Source organism: Buteo buteo, chromosome 1 (assembly GCF_964188355.1).
Source record: "Buteo buteo chromosome 1, bButBut1.hap1.1, whole genome shotgun sequence".
Taxonomy (NCBI): domain Eukaryota; kingdom Metazoa; phylum Chordata; class Aves; order Accipitriformes; family Accipitridae; genus Buteo; species Buteo buteo.
Genome location: NC_134171.1, coordinates 59,007,554 through 59,035,151, shown reverse-complemented (window position 1 = coordinate 59,035,151; position 27,598 = coordinate 59,007,554). Strand labels below are relative to the sequence as shown.

At 38.9% G+C, this 27,598-nt stretch overlaps 1 protein-coding gene across 1 annotated transcript in view; it reads left to right on the top strand.

The window, feature by feature from the left end:
* Nucleotides 1–27,598, top strand: part of COL25A1 (collagen type XXV alpha 1 chain) — a 317,436-nt gene that overhangs the window by 248,225 nt on the left and 41,613 nt on the right. The window contains exons 13-18 of the mRNA XM_075032675.1: nucleotides 9,149–9,202; nucleotides 10,770–10,796; nucleotides 13,183–13,227; nucleotides 18,159–18,191; nucleotides 18,356–18,391; nucleotides 21,335–21,379. Coding sequence (XP_074888776.1) covers nucleotides 9,149–9,202; nucleotides 10,770–10,796; nucleotides 13,183–13,227; nucleotides 18,159–18,191; nucleotides 18,356–18,391; nucleotides 21,335–21,379 — 240 coding nt within the window. The remainder of the gene's footprint in view (nucleotides 1–9,148; nucleotides 9,203–10,769; nucleotides 10,797–13,182; nucleotides 13,228–18,158; nucleotides 18,192–18,355; nucleotides 18,392–21,334; nucleotides 21,380–27,598) is intronic.

The window sequence follows — 27,598 nt, the reverse complement described above, 5'->3', positions numbered from 1 at the left end:
AATAAGTCAAATGTGCAAAACTTATCTGATGATTAAAGTGTCATTTTGGGACATGTGGAATTTTTTTAAGCTGTATTGGCAAGGTTGTTGTATGTCTATTTTTTGGAGGCCCATGACTTACCTGCAGTCACGTTTCATGGGGAAGAAAGGACATATGCAATTGCCTTTGATTAAAGGAAAATGCAAACAGATCTTTAAATGCTGTTTATCAACTTTAAGTTGTGCTTTAAAACCAGCTCCTAGCTTTTTCAAGTTATGGGTTTATGTTTATTTGATTTATTTCAATATTTACGACATCTAAAAATTTGAAGACATTCTTAAATTATTACCACTTTAATAAAGACATCAGCATATTTTTAGTGTAGCTGGACTATTTTACTTTTGACTTTTAAGAAAAGAAAAAATTAACTACTAAACTAAAATGTAGATACCAGGACAAAAACCATACAGATAAAAATGAAATGTGGTCACATTCTTTTTTTTTTGTTTTCAAAATCATTGGTTGATATTGTCTAGCAAGCACTTCCTTATGTGCAGAAAATATATTATTTTCATATAATACTAAGCAGATGAAAAGTTGAATATTGATATCTCTTTTAATAAATAGATAAAAAATTCTGCTAGCTTGGAAATAATGGCAGAAATAAGTTAAGCTGAAGCAGTATTTATTTAAAGTTAGAAAGTACAGTGGTGCGGCCTAGGACTCCCATGCTAATATTTTGCTACCAAACGGTCCATTCTTCCAATTTCTATGAAAAAACAGATTCTCAGTGCAGTGTGACACAGAAGATATTGTTGAATGAAGACCAGAGCAGTAATTTTAAGAGCTGGGCTGTACTATGAGCTGGCTGCTGGCACTCCTGGCTTTACTCATACAGATTCATCTTGATTTGCAGAATAGTTGAACTCCACTTGAATGTGTGATGCAAGTCATCCCCTTTTAGAAGTTACGTAGTTAAAAGGCTTTACAAAAGCCTTACTGTCTTGCTAGCCTTTTAATCAGTGAGCTCGCCCTGTCAAACAGCAGCATGGGCAGTGCACTAAGTTCCAAGTTAATATTTTTTCTTAGTTTAAAAGGCAGTGAGTGTTAAGCACATGCTTAAAATTAAGTGTGTGTGTGTGAATGCTTTCCTCATCTGGACAATGAAATATTTTTCAGCCGATGAATGTCAGCAGTGAATTAGCTTCACTCCCTCCTTAAGCAGTTGAATAATATAGAGTTAGGTCATCTCCATCTTATTTGTGTCTCTGTAATTTTCCTTTTCCTTTCCCTTCACCTCTTCTTTAATTGAAATAGTGGATTGTGGGAGACGATTGACAAGTCTGACCAATAGGTCTGGGAATGAGATCATAAATTCTGAGTGCACTTAGAACAATTTTCTAATCCCTTAACATATGAACCACTTCTCTTAGACAATCACTAGATATTACAGTAAGTGTAATTTTACATGACCCACATGTTTTTGCAGGACTGCTAACTTGTAGATTTTTCTTGTATTAAGAGTAGTAGCAAAATCATTGCCATAAAAGCTTCACACATTTTTTTCTTTTAGGCCAAATGCAATGAAACATTACAGGTAGTCTTGCAAGGGCATTTACATTCTTTGTTTGTTCCTGCATCTGGGAAACTATAGCCACACTCTGCTTAGCTTGTTGAGAACAGTAACTGGAAAGGAGCTGCCTAATAATACCTTTGCAGCTAGAGAGAGTGTTGTCCCTGGGATGGACAGAAACCTTCTGAGATAGCAAGGAGTCTTTCTCAGTGCTCCCTTTCCTTTGCAGACTGTTGTGCAATCCACCTGTAGCAGGTCGCTTCCTAGTAAGATGCTACAGGAGATAACCTTCCCTTTCTCCATCCCTGGCAAGAGGTCCTCAGGCACTCAAACAGTATGAAAAAGGATTATATGTGCATGGAGATATGAGGTTGCAGTGATCTAGGGCTAGCAGATCCCTACAATAATCATGTTGAAATAGCCACAAAGCGGTTCTTAGAAAGTTCAGCTATGCAAGTATGGACTACATATTCTCATATTTGTTAAGCGGTACTGATTTGATAAGGACTCCCAGTGACTGCAGCAACAACACAAGGAGAAAAGGGCAGGTTCCCTAAGTAAGGATTGCATTTGGCCTGAAGGAACCCCCTTTCTGGAGTCTGTGCAACTAAGTCTTTTTGTTTTAAATAAGAGTTTGTCTGGAGTGCATAAACCCCCTCACTCTATACTTCCATGGAATGGTTTTTCTTATGTAGTACTTGTATTTTGGGGTTTCTTTTTTGTAAGGGTGTATTGAGAACAGAATGCGTGGTCAGGATAGATCCCTTCATTTCAAATTGTTTCAGTAGTTTGACAATAACAATTTGATAAACCTCAGAAGAGTTTCCCTTCTTATCAGTAGACTTAGTCTGGGTGTGCACATTTCTTATTGCTTTCTTCATGCTTCTTATTACTCTGATTTACATGTTTTCCCCATCAGTGTGTACTGTACTATGTAGGGGACACATTTTGAAAGTAGTATTATCACATTTCTTTAGAGAAATGAGGAAGGGTATGCGTGTATTAACATTTTTTTTCAAATATAGAAGTATGAAGGAAGGAAACATCATTAAATGTAGTCCACAAATTCTCAGACAGATTTGCAGGCCAGCTGAGTCTTGTTGAAGAGTCTTTCCACTTAATTTCAGCTGGTGAGTGGTCCAGGAGAGATTTCCAGTCCTTAAACAAACAATTTTAAGTTACTTTTGAGGGGGGTGAAAAGCAAGTTGAAAGGAGGTAATTCAACTCTGGTTTGAAATGGAAATCGCAGTAACATGTCTGAGAAACCACTTTTTCCCCTTCTGTCCTCGTTTATGTATTTCAGAGTAAAATTAGACTGGATTAGGTTTGGGGGCCTCTTGTATTTCCTTATCCTTAAAATTGATTACATTCTAGTGACTGAAAAATATAGCAATACTGACAGCCTTTCTTCTCAGGGTGAAGTGGATATCAACCAGCTGGTGTAGGCAGAGTTATGAATCTCACCAAAACCAAACCTATTTCAGAACAGCAGCCTCCAGGCTGTTTTTCTGTTACAAACAAGAAAAGCTGGGGCCTCCAGCCACGTTATTTTTAGCTGATTAGTTCTGGATATGAAGGTACATGCCTCCAGGGCACAGAGCACTCCAGTAAGGAGAAGCATGCTTTCAACTGCCTTGACTCCTTTGATATGGACTCAAGTGGGTGATACATTTTCAGACCTGTTCTGAAGTACATTTTATGAGTTCATATTGACAGATTTTTCTCATATTAGCAGCAGAGCCCCAGCAGTGCTCTACATAGTTGAGTGCTCATCAAATTCAGACTCACTTCAGTGTAAGCATTAAGACTGCTGCTACCGTGAGAGTATCTGAGGAAATTACTACATCTATTTATTGGGCGGGGTGCTGAAGGATGTTCTTTGCCCAAATATAGGAAAGACAGAAACATTCTATCAATGTTAATACAGTTATACAGTTAATATAGGCTTGAGAGTGCCAGGACTTGAAGCAAGGTGTTCTGGTATGCTGTTCAGAGGAACATCCTTCTGGTTATTCTTTGAGTTACCTGAAACTCCTGAAGTGAATGGCTGGTTAGGTGTATTCTTGGCATGTTAGCATTTTGTTTGCCCTGATAATTGATATGCATTGGAAGAAAAATCCAAACACTTCTGAGTCTTAGAGCATTTTGTTGAAGCCAGTTCTGGAAATTATCAGAAGGTTTTGAATAGCTAATGGTGATCTTCTACATAACTCATTCAGTCTCAGTCATGCGTTGACATTGCAGTTTGCTGATGGAACAGTCTCCTTTTTGCAGTAGTGACAGTAACTTACTTTGTTTAGAGTGCTGCTACTTTTGAGGAAACAAAGCGCCTGTCCTCCCAGCAGGGCATTTGGGGTTAACATGTGGAACTTAATTGGTGTTAATGGCAGCTCCCCATCCACAGATTAGCTCCTGTAACATGTTAAAGACTTTCCCACTATTGACAGCAAACACAACATTGCAATGTTATCTGTTTGAAAATGCACCGTCATTATTCCACTGATGGGTACCCTGCAATTTCTCTGCGGCGTTATAAACAACAGCAAAAAAATCCGACTGTGTCTGCAGCATTCTTCTGCGTAAGTGGTCATCAAATAAATTACTGGAACATTTATACTCCTGCTGAGTTAAGCTGCTTGATTTGGGGTAAGTGAAAGAACAATAGCACATTTGCTGGAAATTTTTATTTCCACCATTCAGAGACCGTTTGTGAATTCAGCAAACTGGATCTGAATAAATTTGGATGCTGGTGGTGAATAACTGGGAACTTAAGTGCTTACAAAGCTTCTAGTGGCAGTGTCCTTTTTTGCAGTATGCCAGAGGCTAGAGAATTACCTTCTAGTACTACATAGTTTTTACATGAAATTTGGGGAAAGGCAGCTTTTCTAGCATTTTCTAGTATTTTATGGTCTATTTGTGTAGTGGGTCATGTCAAAAAACCAGAATCCTTCTTTTGGGGTTGGTCCAGTTACTCAAAGGCAAGAGAAACCAACTTTATATGAAACAGAAGTTAACTGTTACCTAAAGAGTATTTCTGATGCAATATTTGCAGGTTTACCAGTTTGGGGCATGACATTTGTGCATCTGGTAATTTTGTTAGTGCTTTTACAAGTACAGCAAAACCTTGGTAGACAGTACATTCAGAAAAGGTGGTGCTAGTACCACAGCATCCCACTAGACTATTTCTCTGTCAATCACAGTGTCAGTTAAGCCCCACATTGCTGAGACAGTATGTGGAAATCATAACACATCTCAATGCCAGTAGGGAGAATTTATTTTTGTTATGGTATATCATGGTTGTCCCACATGATGTTCATTGCACGGCACAGCTTCTGTGGTGTAGTCTAGCTGAGAATAAGAATGCAGGAGGAGGGCAGAAAGGGCTAGTGACAATTCCTTTAAACTGAGTACTGAGACATTTCACACCTCCCCACACCATCTTTCCCACAGTCCATCCCTTTCAGGGAAAAGTTCCAAGGGGATACTCTGAGGGTGGCTTTGCACAATTTCTCTGGGCCTTGCATCTTTTTCTTGTGTGAGGGTGCAGTGTGGCCCTCATTACAATTTTAATGGGGATCATGGGTTGTGTTTTACATAGGCACTAGAAGGTTTTAGAACGTGTTGTGTTTTAGTGATTCCAGTCCCTCTGTCTCTGAGTGAGATTTCTCCTGATTTCTCAGGAGTTCATGACTGCAGAAAGGCAAGCTATGACCTAAAATCAGAAATGCTATAGACAAAGTTGCTCTTTAAATGGGAAAAAACACAGGTGAGGCTACTCTTGGAGTACTGTGTTCAGTTGTGAGCTCCTCAGTATGAGAGAGACATGGACATACTGGAGAGTCCAACGAAGGGCCTCAAAGATGTTGAAGGGACCAGAGCACCTCTCCTATGAGGAAAGGCTGAGAGAGCTGAGGCTGTTCAGCCTAGAGAAGAGAAGGTTCAGGGGGAATCTCATCAATGTGGTCAAACACCTGAAGGGAAGGTGCAAAGAGGATGCGCCAAGCGCTTTTCAGTGGTGCCTAGTGGCAGGACCAGAGGCAATGGACACAAACTGAAACGCAGGGGGTTCCCTCTGAACAACAGGAAACACTTTTTTTACTGTGAGTGTGACTGAGCACTGGTACAGGTTGCCCAGGGAGGCTGTACAGTCTCCATCCTTGGAGATATTTAAAAGCTGTCTGGACATGGTCCTGGGCATGCAGCTCTAGGTGACCCTGCTTGAGCAGGGAGTGTTGGACCAGATGATCTCCAGGGGTGCCTTCCAACCTCAACCATTCTGTGATTCTGTGAAAGAAAAAAAAAAAAAAAAATATGCTGTCTCAATTTGAAAGCTAGGTGATGTGCAGAAGACAATTGTTTTTGCAGCCTAACACTTTTGCTGTCAGTGCTATTAAAGAGAGAATGCAATATGAGTCAGGAAAGACACCATGGCCTGTTGAATGTGAAAAATATGGATCTAGTTTTATAGCTTCTTTCATTTTACCAAGTTGAAAAGCAGTCTGATTGAAATTATTGTATCAGATGACGTTGAATATCTAGTTTTCCCTTGCATGCATCATTCTCTGAACAGCAGTGTAATGGTCTTCAGCCTTTTAAAGGACAGCTATACTTTTTATTCATCTCCAAAACACAGACCTGTGGCGCTGAAGCATACTCATAGAGCATTTTGCTCTCCAGTTTTAATATATGTTTTGATTAATAAATAAGTAAATAAATTAAATGGAAGGAAAGTAATTAACTATACTTCCTAACAGAAGTATTGTTTATAATTTTCATGCCAAGAATCAAAATTGTCCTTTGGGACCAATATTCCTAAAATAACACAGTATTTTAGTATAGAGCAAGGGAAGATCTATCAATCTACTCGCCTTCAAAATGTTAGCTGCTGTTTTGCTTCATAACTACTTTTGGAACTTCCTAACCAATGGGAGGTCTGTGAAGGCTTTCCTCCTTTTTGGGTTTGGTTTGGGGGGGCGAGGGGGGGTGTTTGGTTGGTTGGTTAGGCTTTATTGGACCTGTTAACGTATCTGCACATAAAGCCAGACTGTGATGCCTACAAGACATGCAGCGTGAAAAAGGGAGGCTCCCTGGCACAAAGCTTGTTTTCCTGTGCACTGGGAATGTTCACCAGGGGTAGGATATAGAGTAGCTTACGTGCTGTACATTTTTATTTCATCTTATTACTCCCTGATTCCTTGTATGGACAAGAAAATAGGATTCTAAAATAGGGAAAGGAATATTGTAGGTATGACAGAAAATTATTTTAGCCCCTGTTCTTCTGGCCATTAGAAACAGAAGGATAATCACTTCAAAAGCATAAAGCCATAAGGGCATTTCTGTGCTGTCCTTCTAGGTTTGCCTTCAATCTTTCCCATTCCCAGAGCTAATTTCTGCTGTGCCTCTGACTAGTACTTTCATTGCCAGAAGTGTAGTGCTGGCCATAGGAAAGTCGCATATAGGTCAGTAACAAGACTGTTGGTATTAATAGGGATTTACTATGGGTGACAGCCTAAGGTTTTCACGTTTTTTTCCAGAGAAAATCATATAATTCTTTGTCCCATTTTTGCAGTCTCCTTCTTGTCACAGTAGTAGCTCTGTGCATTCATAGCACTGATATGTAAACCTGGGAGGAAAGTGCAAGCTTGGGACTTCAACCCTTTGATTAGAGTTTTAAGCCCCTGAAAGTGTCAGCCGACAGCAGCTGTTTTAAAATGAAGGGGAGAGAAACAAACTTGTTTGGGGTGTGGGGATGAGGAGAAACAAGTTCATATTCATTGGTCCCTTCTGCTTCATTTTGTCAACTGGCAGTTTTCTTCAAGTGCCGTTAGGTCAATCCTTTAGGACACTTATGCCTAATCTCCCAACAGCTTTGAATCCTGACCACTAATATAGCAAATGCCTGTGCTACTATATCAGCCTTAGAGCTACTGTCGTACAAAGGAGCCTTGGAAAAGGGCCGACTCAAATGGCTATTTAATTCCCTGTGAGTTTAATGGTACCTAACACTTTTTCTCTGGCTTGGAAAATACCTCACTAGAGTTTTGCTAGAACCTCAATGGTTTTGTTTTATGTTTTGAAGTAGTCCAACTCTTGATGAATATAAAAAGTAATTGATGAACATGTTACCTAATTTAGAAATAGAATGGACCCTGCTTTCATGGAGAATTGGAGTTTATGTATCTATGATTAAAATATGACTGTGGAAATAAAAAAAGAGAAAAGTCCTTTCTTAATGGAAGGCTTTTATGGAGGATTCGAAGATACATGTTGTTGCATTTGGAACAAGCCTTTATCTTAACTCCTCTCTAGCTTTAGAGTAGAGGGTTGGTTCATCATGTCTACTAAGTTTGAATGCTGTATGAAAATTTTCCTCTGAGTTTCTGACATGTCAATAATCTAATTTGATTACTATGTTAGCTATTGTATTTAACTTTTACACATTTTTATTCATTTACATAGCAAAGGCTTTACAGAAGAATGTAGTTGCAGGCTTTTTCAGATCTTTTTTTGGATGTTATTTTAACATGCTTTGCTGCCCCAGAAGTGCAATGCAGTTGTGTACATGAGGGTTACCAAAGAAGATGATAGGTATTTCTTGTGAAACTGAGACATACTTCCACAGGTTTTACATAATAAACCATCACCCCTGGTTCTTTTACAATAAAGTTTAACCATTGCTTTATCATTTTACCTAAAACAAATAATAACTGTGTTTTTTCCATAAATCTGGGAAATAAACACTAGGAAATGTCTTTAAGGGTTTGTTTCATATTCTTTCTTGTTTGTTTGTTTGATTGGGTTTTTTGTTCTTAAATTTGAGGGGAAAAAGGAGTTTGTAAATAATTGTTATTTGTTGATTGACTTATGAAAATTATTTATGACTCCTTGAACTGTGGAAGAATATATATACTATCCATTAAACATACCCCAAATTTGGAATATTGATGTAATGCTGAAAATTTTTAAATCTTTTAAATCTGCTTTTCAGCCAGTAGTATAAGAGTATGAAAAATGGACAAGTAAGGTATATTTAAAAAATTCAAAAGCTGTCTGTTCTTCCAAACTCTTCCATTTCTGGAATGGACTCTTGTCATTTTTCTTCATTATCTCGGCCTTCTGTATGAGACCAGAAGCACAAATGTCAAAATCATTTAAGATAAGCCTTTCTCATAGCATTTCTAAGTTGTGGAGAAGAGGAAAGCATTGGCAGTCTTGCTGGGAAGACTATGCTCCTAAGGTTAATCGGCCAGCTTTTCAGAATTGTAGAATCATAGAATGGTTTGGCTTGGAAGGGTCCTTAAAGATCATCTAGTTCCAACCTCCCTCGCAGTTCTGTTTTCTGTTTAGTTTGACATCTGTGTATTTCCGCTATCTTCAGTAGAATTATTTCTTATCCATACAGGATTTAATTAGAGTTAATCCACCCTAACTGATGAAATAAGGCATTTTAGTGCCCAACTGTGGAGTACATATCCACAGAGTCTGTTTAAATTTTGTTTATCATTACTTACCCAACATGAGACAGTAGGGGAAATGCTGTTAATATACTTCATCATGTCTTTCTTCACCCCATCTTTTGTTTTCTTTGCCTTTAGGGTGAACCTGGTCTGCCTGGCATAGCAGGAGAGAAGGGAGCAGCAGGGCTTAAGGTTGGTTTTAGAAATGGATTAAAAACAGAAGCACACAGTACGCGAGTGCGTGTATAGATGACAGTCATGCTTTCCAACTTGGGTTTATATTCTGACTGGCTTTTAATGATCTGCTCCCTCCAGTGATCAGTGCTGTAAGAGGCTTTACGCATTTCACCATAAAGAAGCATATTCTTCTGCTGTGCATGTATAATTCCAGTCAGTGGCAGTGACGCATATGCATCCACTGCCAAGTGAATGCAATATGCCTGCAAGTGTTTGGGAATTTGGGGACCTTTTTAGAAAGGCTTTGTTTATGCTCCTTACAATGAGTTTCAGGCTTCTTTTCGAGAATTACTGTGGTCAATTCTTTGACAAATATCAGGGTTAAGTCTTGAGGGCCGATCCTGCTATTATGGAAGTTAGCAAAAAGCCTCATTAGGAGCATAATTACATAAGAATGTCTCTTTGCACTTATTTTACTGTTAAATAATTTGTTCTGCTGTTTTAATATTGAACAAGTCAAATAGAACATAAAGCTTATGATAACTTCATTTAAAAGAAAGCTCGCCTTATCCGAGATGATGGGATCTGTAGGCCTCTTGGAACGGGTAGTGCTAAATTCTAATCCCATCAGCTGCGAGCGTGCGTCTTTGGTGCACATGTGCTCCTCAGCTGATTCTGTGCATCACGCTGCTGCTGACAGACAGGCAAGGCAGGCTCTTTACATTTACTGACTGGCTGCTTGTCCATCAGGAATGAAAACAACCCATTTGGGAGCATGACCTTTTCTTACTTTGTATACAGAAGAAGCCAAATTATGGCAGTTGATGCTTAATTTGTATTCACAGCTGTAGTTTTTGAGTTGCCTAGCAACTGCCAGCCATCCGAAGGGGCAGAGATGAGCCAGAGTGCACTTCTGAGCCAGAAATGCAGAGATGAGTTGTCAGGGTCAGGCTGGTGTGCAAAAGTGCATTTGCCATTGAACCAGTTTTTCAAGCAAGTTACAATTTTGAAAAATAATGGATGGCTATAAGCAGCCATCTCTTTGTTACAGAGAATGTAAGGAGCACCAAAGGCTCTTTGCTCTGAATCAGTTATGAGTTAGTTCAGGACACTTAAGGCATTTTGTCTCTCCTGAGGAGCCTTCTAAGCCATTAACCGAATTATGAGACTTTCCCCTCACATTCAGCCTTTGGATTTTGCCTTTGTTCATTCCCAAAATAAGGAGAACCAAATGTAGGATTCACCTAGGTCCTGGCAGGCCACTTCACAAAGACATATGCCTGTTTGTCAGGGTTTAATCTAGGGGGAGGGGGAAAGCCTTTAAATGCAAATCATTAAGCTTTTAAAATTATGGTGAAGATCTATTGTCTGTTGAGTTCTATTAAATTTACACATTTATTCTTTATTGAAGATTTTCTTGTTGGATTTTATCATCTGAGACAATGTCATCAGTAGTGACATAATTGTTAGTAACTGACATACTAATGATTCAGTTGGTATTATTAATGATAGTAATACTAACACTCTGATTTTTGCTTGTGTTAGTAACTTACGATTTCTTTGCTCCAATTGTTTTCATCAGGGTGACCCTGGAGAAAGAGGAGAAAAGGTGAGACCTGTTTCACTTCCTTTGTGGTGGTTCTGTTTTGGAGAACTGCTTGGAGAATTGCCAATGCACTGATTTGTAGTTTTAAAAGAAATAAATACAGCTACTACCTAAAACTTGAGTGGCATTGCACAGCCTTTACGAGTGTCAAATAATACCTACTAATGGAAGTTACTGATCTGAGATTACTGCAGTGGGATTAGTCACAGAGAGCAGTGGTCATGTGTTAAAGGCTGCACAGTTGAGCAACTGTGCAACTAATCCTAACTATGATTAGTCTCAGAAAAAGATCAGCCTGTTGGAGTAAATGAGAGATCCACACATTTCTCATAACTTGGTTTCAATGCTCTGTCACCTGTGCAGAGTAAAACAATTAGGTAACAGAGTGATAACTGCACAGACTCTAAATGATTATGGGTAACCAGTTCTCCACATACTAAAAGTGAAGACCTCCATTCTTGCTTGGATCAGTTTAAGAAAGAGCGAGGGAATCTGCCCTGATGATCTTAGGCTATAGAGTGTCTGGAGAGGTACCAGCAGCACAAATGGTACACTAACGGTGCTCTGACTTGCAATGAGTTAGCGAGGAGTTACTTCTCTGACATTCACAGTTATGCCAAGACAAGATGAGGGGGTGGGACAAGCTCCATGCTGCAAAACACGGGTGTCGTTCTGCTCATCCAGGGAGAGTGGCCAGTAGGAGCATCTGTGTGAGAGTACACACTGAGTGAGAGTCAAGCTTCTGCATCTGTACAAGGGCAGTTTGAGAAATGGCATAAGCCTTGTTTTGAATAGGAATCTGTACACAGCCTCGTCTTCTGCGAGTACGCTGAGACATGTTTTTAAAAAGTAAGTTGCCTATATTCTGGTGCAATTTGCTCTTGAGAAATGTTTACCCATGTCTTTGCAGCTGCAGTTGAATTTCACTTCCAGATCTGTGTAAATCCATGTAATAGCAGCTGGAAGCATGCTTTGCAAAGGCAATTCATTTCACATTTTGAAAAGCACATCATAAAAATAATCCAGGGAATTCTTGAAAGTATATACCCCACACGTAGAAGTATGTAACTGGGAATCTCTTTTCATTAAATCATTACTTTGGTTAAAATTATATTTGTTGAAAAATTCACTAATCCTTTGTTTGTTTTCAGATACAAGAGGAATAACTATAAATTTTAACATATACTGATTTTCTGTTACTTAAAATCATGATATTTTTCTATAATCATCCTTTTTCCTAAAAAACGCAATTATAAATGCCCTCAGTATGCTTTATCATGTTGAATGAAGTTGGGATGACATTCCTAACAGTTACTGTTTTGTGTTTCCATGTTTCATCAAGCCCTTTAATTAAGTGCTGCTAGATTGTTAGCTAGTTCCCATTGTGTCAGTGACTGTGATATACAAAATGGTCTCTGTTATAAGTCCCCTGAATGGAATTTTACTTCAAGGTTCTCAGAGCAATATGACAGATACTGAATAAATATTGTTATTTGAGTACTACTACCGGTTATCTGACTAAGACCTGCTAGAATGTTTTTTAGCATACTTAGACTCAACAGTTATCAGTATTGTTGGCATTTTAAATATTTCTTACACTTCACATGAACCTCATGTCCCACAGAAATTTTTGGCCTATAGTTTCATATATAAAGAAGACTTTTTGGTGTGGTCTGGACAACTTACATGGCTATGTGACTAAAAAAGGAAATTGGGTCTTTTTATAGATAAATCTTTTAAACTGTTTCTTTACAAAGTTGTTTTTAAAGTAGAAAGTGTCTACCCAGCCATGAAAAAGTGTTATCTGAACACCACTTTTTTAACAATAAACAATGTATAGAATTTATGTAGATATAACAATCATTTTGGTGGCTCCTTGGAGGAGTGGCATTCAGTGAAGTTTTTGTAGTTTGTGAACCGTTCATGAATGACTTCAGACTCAGAGAGTATATGCCATAAATTACTTGAGAATCCTAATAAAAAGTATTGGAGTTGTGTAACTGTTACCTGAATTTGATTAGATGCGTTTATGCGAATGTCTCTGTGTTGGAAAAAAACATATGTACTGGTAATTTAAAATGCTGAATCATCACGAAATTATTCCTTCCTTGCTAAATGACAGTGAACTGGGGAAGTCTGTAGACTATACTGACAGGCAGTTATTTGATAGTTTGTGGGGGGTTTTGAGGGCCTGTGAAAGGGATTACAGTTATAGTGAAGACTGTATGAGACAAAACAGCTATATAAACCATGCTTCCTAACTGTCATACAGAGACTGACTATCTGATTAACAAAATTAGTTTGCTAATTATGTCGGAATGCTGACTCTTCTCTGCATGCCGTGTGCTTACATAAACGCATTAAAATATAATATGTATTTTAATTATAGGGTGACGCTGGAGAAAATGGACCAAAGGGTGACACAGGAGAAAAGGTACTCTACTTATTAGTAGAGAAGAAAATGTGTGCTTTAGGCATGCTTACAGTATAACCAGCTAATGAAAATAAGAATTTGATCAAAAGAAAAATGCATTTTAAACTGTTTTATTTTTGTAAAGAAGCTGAGTGATTTGATTGAGTTTATTTTTATAAGCAGCAGAAAAAAATGTTACTGTTCTATCCAATTAAGCATAAAATTCCTGACTTTATACAGCAGCAGCTTCAGTACAGGATACATCAGCATGTCTCTATTTAGCAGTCCTCCCTGATGAAATTTGCATCATACGGAAACTTTGGTCACAAACTGCCAGACGGTTGGAACGAGGTCTGCTGAGTTATAGCTATTTCTGATATATCCTTTTACTTTTCCCCTTCTGTGTTCCCCTCAAAAAGAGGGACCAAACCAATATGTGACAAAAAATATGGTATCATGATAGGTAAATTCCCTCCAAATTGCCAGCTGCACAATTGAGAGTTGAAGATAAAAATTTTGTTTTAAATCTTTTTGCCAGGTGACGTCAGCAATAACCTCACCTAATACCTTGTTGGTTCATTGTTACAAAGTACCGTGTCGTAGAAGTCACTAAAGACCAGACGTCAAAATTTTATTTTACTTAGTTTTGATTTATTTTATGTGATACTCATGCTGCATCACTGCAAAAAAAAAAAATTGAACTTGAGTTTTTAAACGTGCTTTACTTACACAAGTCATAGTCTTTAGCAGTCAGAGCAAAGCCTGTGTTGCACAGGAAGAAGGGTCAGTCATAATGATCCTTTCTGGACATCACTTTGGAACTCATATGCTTCTTAAAACATTCATTTTAGTGCCTACACTTGGGCAGAATCGTAAAAATTTCTTCTTGTACCCCTATATGTGTAATTGCTTAACCAACTCACATCAGTTTAGTGCAAGGAGAAATTTATGATGGATTTATCAAGCTGGTAAGGAATGTATGCAAATCTCTTAGGTCCTATCATTTGGACAGAGTAAAGCTATGCTTTCAAGAACACAAGGATTTTATGGGGCATATTCTAAAATCAGCAATTAAAAGTATACATTAGATTTAAGAATAGTCAAGTTATTTGATTCCCAGAGTTCATTTAAATAATACTTTATCTGCAGTCATGCTTGTTAACCCAGATGAAAGTCTTAAGAACCTTATTTAGTTCCTTACACAATGTATGCCACTAACATCATCTTGATCCAGTTTTATGTGATTCAAGAATATAATCTCTTAGCAAGTATGAGATTGTTGTTCAGATAGATAGTCCTGCAACAAGTAAATGCAAAGTTTACAATCTCTCTGGGAAGCCTAGTGCAGCTTCACTTGTTGCTTTTCTACTTTATCAACTGTGAGAGCGAGCTTGTATCCACTAGAATGCCCATACTGCACTGTGGTCTGCAGTACGCACATCTCCCTGCTTGGGATCTTGTTTAAGGAAAGAAAAAGTTCTCTCATTCTTTCAGTGGGTAATCCTTTCTCCCCAAGTATAATGTTTTAAATATTTATGTGTGAGCTTTCAACAGTTTGGCAGTCTAGTTGGGATCAACTTGTGGAAAGTATAGGTCATCAGGAGACTTCTTATATTGCTATATCTGAAGAAATTTCAATAAACTTGTTGAACTTCATAATACAGAAGTCTCCCATTTCTTCCAGGTTTCACATAAGTTTCAGAGGTGGGGTGGTGACATGGGAATGTATGCTGTTTGTGTGGAGTGCATTGCTTTAAGCATAAGAGGCTAGAATCTGCTGCAGTAATTTTTACAACAGTCAGCAGAACTGTGACTTAGTTGACTTTCATTATTTTTCCTCCATTTTTGCTGCCTGCAACACAATCTGCCACCCAGAAAAAAAAAAGATCCAGATCTTATAGAAGAGCAGCAGCTTAATGTTTCTGTGAGATAAATACTAAATTTTCGTTTATATGGTGAGAGACATCAGGTGACAACAGTTTCAGACTTGGTTTAGGAATGGGTTCCTGTTTGTGCCATTAACATAGCTTTGTTTTTTGAACTGTTGTACCTAGTGGCTTTTAGAAATACAGACTTGGTAGCCTAATTCTTGACCTGTGACTTAAGAAAGAAACTGTCTTTGCTGAATTGTCTTACTTTGAAGACAGTGTCAATGCCAGACTTGAGTTCTTGCTTTTACTCTTCTACTGTAGCCTCGGTCCCTAGAAATTACCAAGTATCCTCCTCCTGTGTGCATATTCCCCTGCTAAAATTTCTTCATTTCCAAACTGTCTGACTCATCAGAGAACTGAGAACATGCTGTACCATAACTTTTTCTTTAATCACATATTAATTTTCATTCTTGCATGAAGGTGGTTTATAAAGATATTGTGTCTTATCTTCCCCATATGTATCATTATCCTTTAAAATGTTTAACTGGTGAATGTCTCTTACCAGTTGCTTTGCCACTTTATAGCTATAAAAAGTCCTTGAGGCTTTGCAGTTGTACACGCTTGTAAGGGATATCGGCAGTATCACTCATGCACGTCTATCAAAATGAAGCAGCTCAGGTTTCCAAACATGAATCAATCTTTCATAATACTGAATTTTATGTTTTGTTCACACGAGAGCAAGCTGCAGTAACTGTGTAGAGGAAATCTATCCCTATTCTTCAGAGCAGTGAGCATGTTATCTGCTACCATTTAATTTTATGAAACTATTACCACAAAGCCCCCATACCCAAACCAACTTTAAAACTATGGCATTCACAGAACTCTTCCTGCACCTTTGCTGAACCATCAGGAATGGGTATCCCCTATTTGTATGTTACTAAAAAGAATATTAAGCATTTATACTGTGCTTATACATCTTCAAAGTGGATTACAGTTCTGGCTCCTATGCTACCTATGTAAATCGCTAGCAGGTTGCTGGGGAGCTTGAAGTTGCTACTGTGTAGGAACCTGTTACTTTCAGTGAACAGTCCAAATTTATTTTGAATAACCAATAATGAGACAGTTCTTCAAATATAAGCACTCTAGCCATCTTCAACAGCATGTAGTTTGACTAGCAAACTTTTCATTAATTTAGTTATTTTCATTTTTGTTTGGCATGTCATTTAAGAAAAAAAAAATGCAGCAGAGTATACAAGAATTTTAAGGATCCTGTGACAGTTGTACAAAACTGGGAGCTAAAAGCTTCCTTGGCCAGGTGTCATGGTTTAAGAACAACCAGTAACAAAGCACTACAAAGCTGCTCGCTCGCTCCCCACCCCCAGCCCCAGCGGGATGAGGAGAAAATATAAAGAAAGGCTCGTGGGTCAAGACAAGAACTGGGAGGGATCACTCACCACTTATGGTCATGGGTGAAAGACAGGCTCAACTTAGGGAAGAAATAAAATCAATTTAATTTACTACCAGTCAAATCAAAACAAGGATAATGGGAAGTAAAACCAAATCTTAAAACAACTTCCCCCCACCCCTCCCTCCTTCCTGGCTCAACTCCACTCCCCATTTTCTCTACCTCGTCACCCCAGTGGCACAGGGGGACAGGGAATGGGGGTTGGGGTCAGTCCATCACACCTTGTCTCTGCCGCTCCTTCCTCCTCAGGGGGAGGACTCCTCACTCTTCCTCTGCTCCACCGTGGGGTCCCTCCCATGGGAGACAGACAGTCCTTCACAAACTTCTCCAATGTGAGTTCTTCCCATGGGCTGCAGTCCTGCGCGAACTGCTCTGGCATGGGTCCTTCCATGGGCTGCAGTCCTTCAGTCACAGACTGCTCCAGCGTGGGCTTTCCCATGGAGTCACAGCCATCTTCGGGGGTCATCCCCCTGCTCCAGCGTGGGCTCCTCTCTCCCCGGGCTGCAGGTGGGCATCTGCTCCCCCGCTCCCCTCCATGGGCTGGGGGACACAGCCTGCCGTCTCACCAGGGGCTGCAGGGGCATCCCCTCCTCTGGCACACCTCCTCCCCTCCTTCTGCACTGACCTCGGGGTCTGCAGAGGGGTTCCTCTCACATCCCAATCCCCCCACTCACCGCAGGTTCCCCTCCTTAAATCTGTTCTCCCAGAGGCACTACCACCATCACTGTTTGGGTCGGCCTGGGCCAGAGGCGGGTGCGACTTGGAGCCGGGGAAGCTTCTCGCAGCTTCTCGCAGGAGCCACCCCTGCAGCCCCTTCCCCACTACCAAAAAACCTGTGCCACACAAGCCCAAAACTTCAGGTCACTCACAATCCTCTGCCCTTGTGCGTATCACTGCCTATCAAATCCAGTCAACCCAGCAAAACACAGGCAAAACTTTTTGAATGCTATATGCCTCCTCCAAAGAGACCTTTTCTGCATACGTAAATTACTATGGCTCTCTCATCCTGTAAAGTATAACACTTAACTGCATTAAACTGTCAGTTTAAATATGCTGAAGAGCTGTGGAAATAGAGCTGTGACCTGTCCCGGTGGGGATAAACACATAGGTCACTGGGCTTTTTTTTCAAGGCAAACCTTCATTAGCACAAAAACCTTTGTCAGTTGAGACCCAATACTTGCCATCTGTAGAATTAGGTCAAAAAGATTGCTCATATTCTTTGTAAATGGCAATAAATTATTTTTAATGTATATCAGCAATTTAGAGATGTCAAAGCATGTCCCATCTTCTGGCTTTATAAAGTACATTTATACAAAATCTGCAATTATTACATCTACATTATTAGTTGTGAAATTTGAGGTTAACTATTATGCTGTTTGGATGAGTGAAACTAAATCTCTCTGCAAGTTCTTGAAAACAATACTGTTCTTTTTCTGAATCACACTGATCTAATTTATTGGGTAAATTCCTATGTAGCAGCACAGAGAACAGGTAATCTTGCTATATAATTATTTTGCTATATAATCTTGCTATACTCTTGCATGTTTTGTTATATCTGTTTCCTGAAAAACTGTATATGTAATAAGTGTGATTATTTCTTGTGGATTTTGTATCAGGGTGACCCCGGTTCTTCTGCTGCAGGAATTAAGGTAATTTAGTTTTAAAGCACTTGTACAGGGAGAATAGGGGTGGTTGGTCTGTGTTACTTTGTAGTGTCACAGACATTGTGGGTACTGTTAATGTTATGGTTTTCCCCAGCTCTATTTTTAGTTCATTTTATCAGATCTCATGTCTTTCATCTCTTTTCTTTTAGGGTGAACCTGGTGAATCTGGACGGCCTGGACAAAAGGTATTAGTTGGAAATGTCCAGTTATCTTTTTCTTCTCTGTTGGATTTGTGATAAACGATGTTACACAGATGTTACTACTGGCACTTACCTGTACTAGGATGAGCCCAAGGCAGTACAAATTAACAGCCCAAGGCGTGTACAAATTCGGTGTATGATCATTTTGTATTTTAAAAAAGCACAGGAATGATGATACTAATTAACAGGAAAAGCAATATTAGACTAACCCATCTCCCCTTCTAGCCACGGAATGCTTCTTGCATTGAAAGCTTACCCAGTTGCAGCTGGTGAGACTAACAAAGAATGGCTGTGCTCGTTGAGTGATCACAAGTTAACCCTGCATGTTTGACTGAATATTAGCCTTCAGATTATGGTACATTATTACGCCTCAGTAGGAAGAAAATAAATATTGACTAGAATCCCTTTCCCATATACCTGTAAGGGGGATCGAACTGTCAGAGGCACGCGGTATGTTTGGAAGGACATAGACCAGGTAATGCCGCTCTGTTCTTTGCAGGGGAAGAAATTCCCCTGGGTGCTGTGTAGCTGAGGCTGCTTTTGCAAGTAAAGGTCCAGCAGGAGCTGTAATGACTCTGTGCTGCATGAGGCCCTTTGAAGCTGGGGAATTTCCTCTTTGAATCCATAGTACATTGAACACAGTGAATGCTGTGCCTTCAGCTGCCTTTTATGAGAGTAGGAGGCAGGTCCTGCTGGGAGACCTGGTAAAAGGGCAAAGAGAAGAGACAATGAGGGAACCAGAGCTGTCCACCTGAATATTACTTACATGAAATGAAATGTGATGATATTTCAATGGCCTGTCAAGGCTGTTGTGTGCCATATGTATTGCAGAGGTGATGGAATGACCTGCCCTGCCAACCTGAGCATTATGAGATGGAGTTAGTATACAGCCTTGGTTTCTTTAAAAATCATTCTTCTCATAAATCATACTCAGATTTTTTGCATCAGGAAAGGTCCAGAAAAGAAAATACTATGCATTCATTTACAATACTAATTCTAATGAAGCATTAGTGATTTCATTGTGTTTCGTGTTGTTTAATGTATCTTTGAGGCGCGTTTTAATTGTTTTAGATTACTATGACTCTGAACGGACTTTGCTGGATCCTTTCTGCTTGTTATGTGTGGGTCTATGGTGGTTAGCTCTGTTCCAAGACTAAACAGTGACCTACTGCAGCAATACTAATAGATTATTACTTATAATTATTCAAATGCTGTGCTTAGAAGTGAAATTTAGTGCCTCCACAATTAGATGAGAAAAGGCCACAGTAGTAGTGGGGTATGTATGGCTACTCAAATAAGAAACCTGAAGACAAAGGAGTGGGGTTTTCAAGCTAGCATTTTGTCAGGAATGAGTGCAATGGAGGCCTTTTATAGGGTTATCCTTTTGCAAGAGTGACAACTCATTTTCTGCTTTAGAAAGTGTTAAGCAACATATCAAGAAATAATAGTATCTATTGAAAATGGTATCCTAGCCTCTATTCTTTCATCTGATTGTATAGTTAATATTTTGAGACTGGAATCTTTCCTGTGCTTTTAGGCAATGTGAACAGTTAAAATTATGGAGTAAATGAAATAGACAAAGCAGCTATTATCAGATCCTTCTATAACATTTAAAAAATCACTCCATTTGGTAAAGTGATTTGCAGACCCTCTATCATGTTTTTCAGTTTGTGGCAGAATGTAATTTTGTTATTAGCACTTCAAATCTATTTAATATTATGCCCTCAAAGAGGTGTCTTTGAGTACTGTAGTATGATGAACATCTATATTATGTATACATGTGTTTATGTTTGTGTATGTATACACGTGTATATGTGAGTGTATGAATGTATGTCTGTGTGTATACACACACGTAAAATATTTTAATAGCACAATCTGTATGAATCAGCCCAAACCACAGAGTTGAAATCTGGATTTCTATAAAGCTCTGAAGTGTACAAAATCTGGAATATAGTTCAACTCATTATAAAGGTAAAAGTTGGCTTCAGAGTTCAGACCTGAGCTTCCAGAAGGTTCAGGGAATATTCAGATCCAAAGTGCTGGTTAGAATCCATCTCTGTATTAAAATAAAATCTCCAGCCTTTAAAATAATGTTTTCTTCATGTGTTATTGCTCTTTTTTTTTTTTTTTTCTGTTCATCATCTTTATTTCCCTAGACAACATCTTTCCATTTAGTTATCTCAAAACGGCCATTTGTGCAAATGTTGTCATTCTTGTTCTAGACTAGTATCAACTTCATTTCAAAATTAATACATTCAGTTTTCAATTCCTGTTACAAAATGACCCTTGCAAATGCAGTACTATAGGTCTTTTCATTGCAATTTTAAATAAGCAAGGCATTTCTGAGTAAAGCAATAGAAGGTTACATTCCTACTATCCTTCATGACAGCATGTATATTCACAGATAAATAGCAAGCACTGAAATGATGCTACGGATAGCTCTATAAAAATGATGGCCCAGTTACAATTAGGCAGTCCTGCCTGAATTGTACAATTTAAACCAAGCTCTTCTGAATTGCTTTGTAGCTAAATCAGACAGCTACACAGCACAATATCTAGCTCAGAGTTGAAAATTGAACAGAATTAAACATCTGTCGTAAGTATGGAACTGAAACAGCAGCGTGTAAAATGAACCAGTGCTGCTTGTTTTCTTCTCTTTTGGTGAAGGCTAACATGAATTCATTTTTGGCTTTCTTGATGTGGATTTTCAGCCTGGGTGTCATCTTTACATCCAAGGTTCCCAGAGCCTTAATAAGACTCTTACTGATTGTACATTAAAGTCACTCATTTTGAAAATTATCGGTCCTGCTTGAACCGACTAGCAGTCATCTATGCTCTTTTATCTTGCTGCAGAATATACAGGGGTGTTCACTGGATCGTGACCATAACTGAATAATGTCTGTAATATTATGTAATTTTCCTGTATAGGGTGAACCAGGTCTTCCTGGGCTTCCTGGACTCCCTGGGATAAAGGTAAATAAACTGTAGTCTCTGTTGTATTGGGGGGACACCACAAAGAGGGGGAGACTGCAAGAATGTGGCTAAAATGGACCTACTGTACTTGTGCTGTATCTTCTTCTGAGTCTCTGCTATTGAACTGAGGATTGTCACAGAAAGGTTTCACATGGAAAATTCGTTAAAGTGTCTATGAGTAAGCAAACAGTACATCTTACATTAAAATGTGAAGTAGAACATTGCATTCTAGTGCTTTAAAAAATAATATGGTAGGGTTTTGGTGTGTTTTTTTTTTAATGGAGGAGGCTTGTTTTCAAAGTTTTGCTTGGTTTCCACTCTGATGGGTGCTTTCCAGTCGCAATAGTCTACTGAATTTACCATGCCTCCAGCTAGAGAACTGCATTAATTATACACAGGCTGGGGAGAACTGGCTCTGTCGACAAGAATACTCTGTGCTCCATTACACAGCAGTGATTCCACTGACAAGTCAAAATGTTTTAATAAGATTCTATTCAGTATTAGCTACAGTCCCTGACCTAATACCTGGTTTAGTCCCTGGCTTCCGGTTTGTCTGGGATCTTTAGGCACGTTGATACAAAAGACATGTGGTTGGTTTAGTTCTAGCATAAGTGGTTGCATTGGGAGTTGCAGACACTTGCACAGTTTGAGCTGTAACTCTATAATGCTGCACAAAGTGAGTGGCTTCACATATTCTGAGTGCAGATTAGAGTGGTTGCTTCTCCTTCGTGGCAAAGACTGTTCTTTCAGAAAACAAAATCTCTTTGAAATTTTTTCTTTGCGTTCTGGCATGGGCCTATGTATACCTCAGGAGACAGTTTATATCATTTCTCCAATAACAAGGGGGATAAGCCAGAGGCCAAACTCTTGTCCATTTTGGTAGGATTCAGGATTTATCTCGTGGAATGTAACATTTGCAGTGGTTTTATCAAGGGACCTGTGAATAGCCACAGTATTGAAGCATAATGTCCCTTCTGTGTTACTAGTGAATTATGGGAAGAATTGAACATGCATATTAAAGTTTGTATGTTGTAATACCTGAAAATATAGTTCCCAGGGAGGTTGTTCATTTTCTGTGAGAATGAACCCTATATTGACTAGTGAAGATCATGTAGAGTCCTTTGTGTGATGAAACTGTATTTTTTTAAGGACCTTTGACAGCAATCCTTATACTGTTTACTTTAACAGTGAGCAAACAGGTAGCTCAGTTGGAGGTCAGTGCCAGTGTTCTGGGGGCATTTGCCAAAACCAGTTGGAGTTACGGCTGGTCTTTGGGGACTCTGTGTTCATGCAGACCATGCATGTCCATGCATATCATCAGCAAGTAAATAAAAAAGTCTAAATCTGAGTCTCTGCTCTGGGAAAATTATTACAGTTAAGCTTTATTTGTTGGTAGTAAGAACGGCTCAGAGGGGCAGCTTTCCGATTCACCTGAAAGGCAAGATGTGAAGTGACAAATGGATGAAGTGTGGCAGTTTTGCCCAGTGAAAATTTGTTTCAGAAGTCAGTGGATACAGTGGAAAAATAGTAGTTGCCTGCAGAATGAAATGGAATAATTTGGTCAAATATTAATCCTTGAGGAGAATGCTAGCTTCTATTAAAAATCTAGGCCAGAGGGAGACTAGTTGTGGTTCAGTGAAGAAACTCCATCTAGTGCAATTCCGCATTGAGGTGGCTAGATGCACCCTAGGGTGGTAACAAGCAAGCTGGCAGAACATGCATAGGAGAGAGCAAAGAAGATCTGGTCACATCAGACTTGCAGGATGGGTGCTGTTTGATTCAAGGCATTTTTAAACTCTGTTTAATTAAGGAGCCTGTAGAAAAAAGCCTAGATTTTTCTGTCACAGAGACTATATCTGTGTCATGAGAAGTGGTAGCAGAAACTAGAGAATGTCTTGAGTTAGGAATATGGGCACTCATCAGCAATGAAAAAGCAGTAGTTTAGCCCCTTTTCTCAGCCTCTGTTTTAGCAAAGATTTATGTATCACCATGGTAAAATCATCTCATCAATTCCCAAGAACAACCTTAGTGATATCCCAATTCCAGTGAACTGATGTTGATTGAGAGCTACTTTGAAATAACAGTGACTGCATGAGAAACTTCAGCATGGAGGGAATCCAATTGTCTGGACTTGCAATCTGTTGGTGCTATCATGGTGTTTCCACAGAAAATTGAAAGGAATCTTATTTGGAGCAATGACTTTTTTTTTCTTTTTTTTTTCTCCCTGATTGTTCCTTGTTGTTTGTTACATTTTTTTCAGGGCTTTTGGGGTCTGTTTCCATCAGGACTTTACAAAACTCTCAAAGATATGTCTTTGCTATTCTATCTTAATAGTGATATGCAGCACTGGCATAATGCAACAGACATAGTACAAACGTCACACAATGTCATTACAACATCTAGGGACTTGTTACAGATTGTAAGAAGTTTCCATAAGGGAAGTTTTTCCTAAGACTTAAATGGATTACAGAGTTCTCCTGCATTTGCGTGCCAGCACATTAGCTCTCAGCAGGGATTTTGCAGGCTATTCCCAAACTTTGTGAGATGGACATCTGGCAACCCAACCAAAGCGCTAGCAGGGGCATGGAGGAGAAAGTGACAGGGTTCAATACAAGGCAGTAGCTACTTAATCTCTTTCCCAGTAGGAAAAACTAAATATTCTTCTATTGCTGGTATTATGTTGCTACTATTCTTGTTTTCTACAGTATTTTCCCCTTCAGTTTCTGTTACATTATGCAAGCATGCACATGCACACTCAAAAGTCTTCTACAAAATTTTCTGTTGAGATCCCTTGCAGCTAAAAATCTTTAGGGTTCTCACTGCACTTTTTGATCTTTCTTCAGTCTTGTATAACTGGAATTACAGAACGTTCTCCAAATTTGTGTCTTCCTATGATGTTCTAGGAATTAACACATTCTATTTGTTTTTTGGCTTTTACCCTGAGTTATTGGTAAAACACATTTCCCAAGCAGGTTTGAAAGGTTAGCCCTGGGTGGCAAGTGCATCTGAAATGCATTAACTCCTATAGATGAATGTATATAGCTTAAACTTTTGTTCAACTGGCCAGGTAGTCAAGGAATGGGGAAAATATATTTTCTGGAAATTAGATAAATAAATAGCAGAAGTTCATATCCATTTGATATACAGCAACTCAAATCACACAGGTGATTTCAAATGAACGGACTAGTTGTCTGAGGGTCATGTTTACAGAGCTTTTATGTTCTAAACATAAATTGGAATTGTCGGATGTTGACGGACTGATACATACAGGCATCTACAAGACAGGTGAGAAGAAAGAGGCAAGAGAAGACTCCGTGTTGCCTAATTTTGAAAGAATTTCCTTTAGTATCTTCTAGTACTTCCATGTAAAGAAAAGAAGATCTAGATATAGGGATAGTCGAGACAGAGGAAACTGTTGGATGTAGTTCTGGTCTTAAATATTTACCGTTTGACTATTGTGTAAGGAATTGAAGTCTCTCTCTTTAAATCTGTTAGTTGAACTACAAATTTGCTTTCTTGTGAATGAATCTCTCGACAGTGACAGGCTATACTATGAAATGTTTTAGGTAACTGTGCACATACATAGCACTCTTTACAAATACTAAACCAGCCTGTGAAAACATAAATGCCATGCCAGGCAGTGGACCGTATCTTTCCAGCTACATCTCATCTTCTCACGGTTGAAGAAGCTTCCCAAGGCATCCAGTCCAGTATGCTTGAACGTGTAGCCAAACTACTTAAAGGATTAATAAATACTAATCACTGGGAAAGTTTCAGCTTCTTATAATGCCATTTCAATTAATTAATCAATGTTCCTGGGAACCTGTTAGAGCTTGGTTGAACGTGATACTGGAGTCTGAATGAACAGTAATATTGGACGGACATCCAAGTATCATATCTGAATTCAGAGTATGTAGCAGGGTCTTTTATCACTTACTTTTCTAGACCCATTCACTACACACATGCGGATGTTTTGAGAGTTCTTCCTGTTCTTTTTCGTTCTCTCCTCATTGTCAGTTGGTGCCATGGAGGAAACACAAGCGCAGTCAGTTATTTCCAAGACAGTGATGAAGCTGTCTGTGACATGCTGGAGAAACGTTTCTCAAGCACCTGTTGCTGTTTAGGAATGGCTGGAAACTTAATGAGGCCCTGAATGTGTTCCACCATGTCACTTGGGAAGCGAGTAAGGCACCTAAACACAGAATATTAACTCATCGCTCTGATATCCCCCAACTGACACCAAGCAGACGCAGAATACTTTCTGTGAAACACAAACTTCATATATCTGTTTTACCTCATAACTTTCATGGGGTGATACATACAAAGCAGCACTCACTCACTGTAATGGAAATCATGCATACCCGTATTCGTTGTAATGTCAGACATCTCTCAAATCCATTGTGTTGCATTTCCTGGCATTCAGGCAGTACACTCCTCAACTTCTTCGCTGCAGTGGGAAGCCTTCACGGAACACAAGCCTCTTCTCAGTAGCAGCACTTTATGCAGGATCTGGCTTTTTTTTAGCATTTCTGGCATTTCTACCTCTGTTTTTAAAATAAATACTGAAACAAAGCTTGTGAGTGCAACTAAGTTTTTATTCTGTGGTGTTCATGAAAACTGCTGTTGAATGATTTGGCACAAGAAAAGAAAGGCTGCTTAGCCCTTCTGCTTTTGGGAGGTAGGGAAAGTTTTTGGCGTTTTCAAATCCAGTGGAACTGGCTGATTCAATAGACTTGCCAGTATACAGCATCTTGTATCTTTTTATACAATTACTTTGGATTCACTTTCCTGGGACTGTGCCTGAGCAAGGTTTCAGAAGAACCTGGATAAGGGTATAGGAATTTGAATAATTGTTTTTTAATTTTCTTTTTCTTTTTATGAAAGCAAAAGCAGTTCTAATTTTCATCTGTTCTCTACTTAAATTTTGTTTTCTGTTCTTAAATCTTTTTTTCTGTTCGTATTCAAAGATCTTATCCTGTGACTTTCCTAATTCCATGTAAAGACTGAAAAACTTGCTGCCCCACAGAACTTATTTTTTTAGCTCTAGAAGAGTTGATACTCTTTTCATCCAGTGAGTTCCGCTACAAAAGTAAACTTTCAGAGAAAATGAGAAGCAGAATTTTCAAGCTGGATACACAGAAGTTAGTCTTCTATTTAAACTCTTTTAGAAAAGAGAGCAACTGTTGTTGAAGCTTATGTGTTTAGAAGTTGCCCTTGTCATCTGGTAACAAAATGAAAGGGAATCTGAAGTAAATGGTAGTTCCAAGCATTTCATTTTGGAGTCAACACCATTCACCACCTATAGGAAAGTTCTTCAAACTCCCCTTTTCCCCCAGGAGTTCTTAGGAAGGCTGAGCACATTTTCCTAATTCATTTTTCCTTTTCCATATTTCCATTCTTCTTCCTGTTTTTCCTCCTTGTTAGTGACTGTTACCAGGAAACCTGCAGGGCCTATATCTCTCTCTTTCCATTTTTTCCAGAACTCAGATATTCCTGCCCAGGCTTCAGTTCATCTTTATTCTATAGGTCACCATACTCAGAACTCTTTCTAGCCTGAACTCTGGAGCTGGAAGGGACCAGCTGACCTTGTGACAGGCATCTCCGAATGCTGGGTACAGAGATGTGCTGAACATGTTAATTGCAGCAACTGAAAATTGTGGGAACTCAGCTTCAAACCCTGCTTCATAGAAACTTAGGTTTTTCCCTGATATGCACTTGCCTTAGCTGGTATGTATTTTGAAATATTCAAGTGTGAACTAATTTCCAACCTTTCATCACTCACCTATAGTGTTCTTAAGAGTGGGTCATCTGCCTCAGCAAAGGAAAATGTGCAGTGTAGTATAGATCAAATACTGAAAAGCAGACTACAAGGATGCATGTTCTGGATGAGAATGGGAACTGATCTGAAAGAATAGGACTTAGTACCTGCATTTGGAGGGCTAGTTTTCAGAAGTAGCTCTATGCATGGGTAGGCAAAATATAAAATAAAAAAAAAATTACACAACTGTGCAATTAATTTTCAGTATTCAGTTTTGAGACTGGAACTATCTGTACAAACATATATCTGTGTGTATGTAGTTACATATCTAGCTTTGTTCATTCATGCCTAGCTGTCTGGTTTCCATATGTTATGGCAGTAATAACTTGCACAGGGTAGATGTGTAATTTCCCAGAACTAATTTTGAGAATCAAGGCCAGAAAATGAAATCATCATTAACA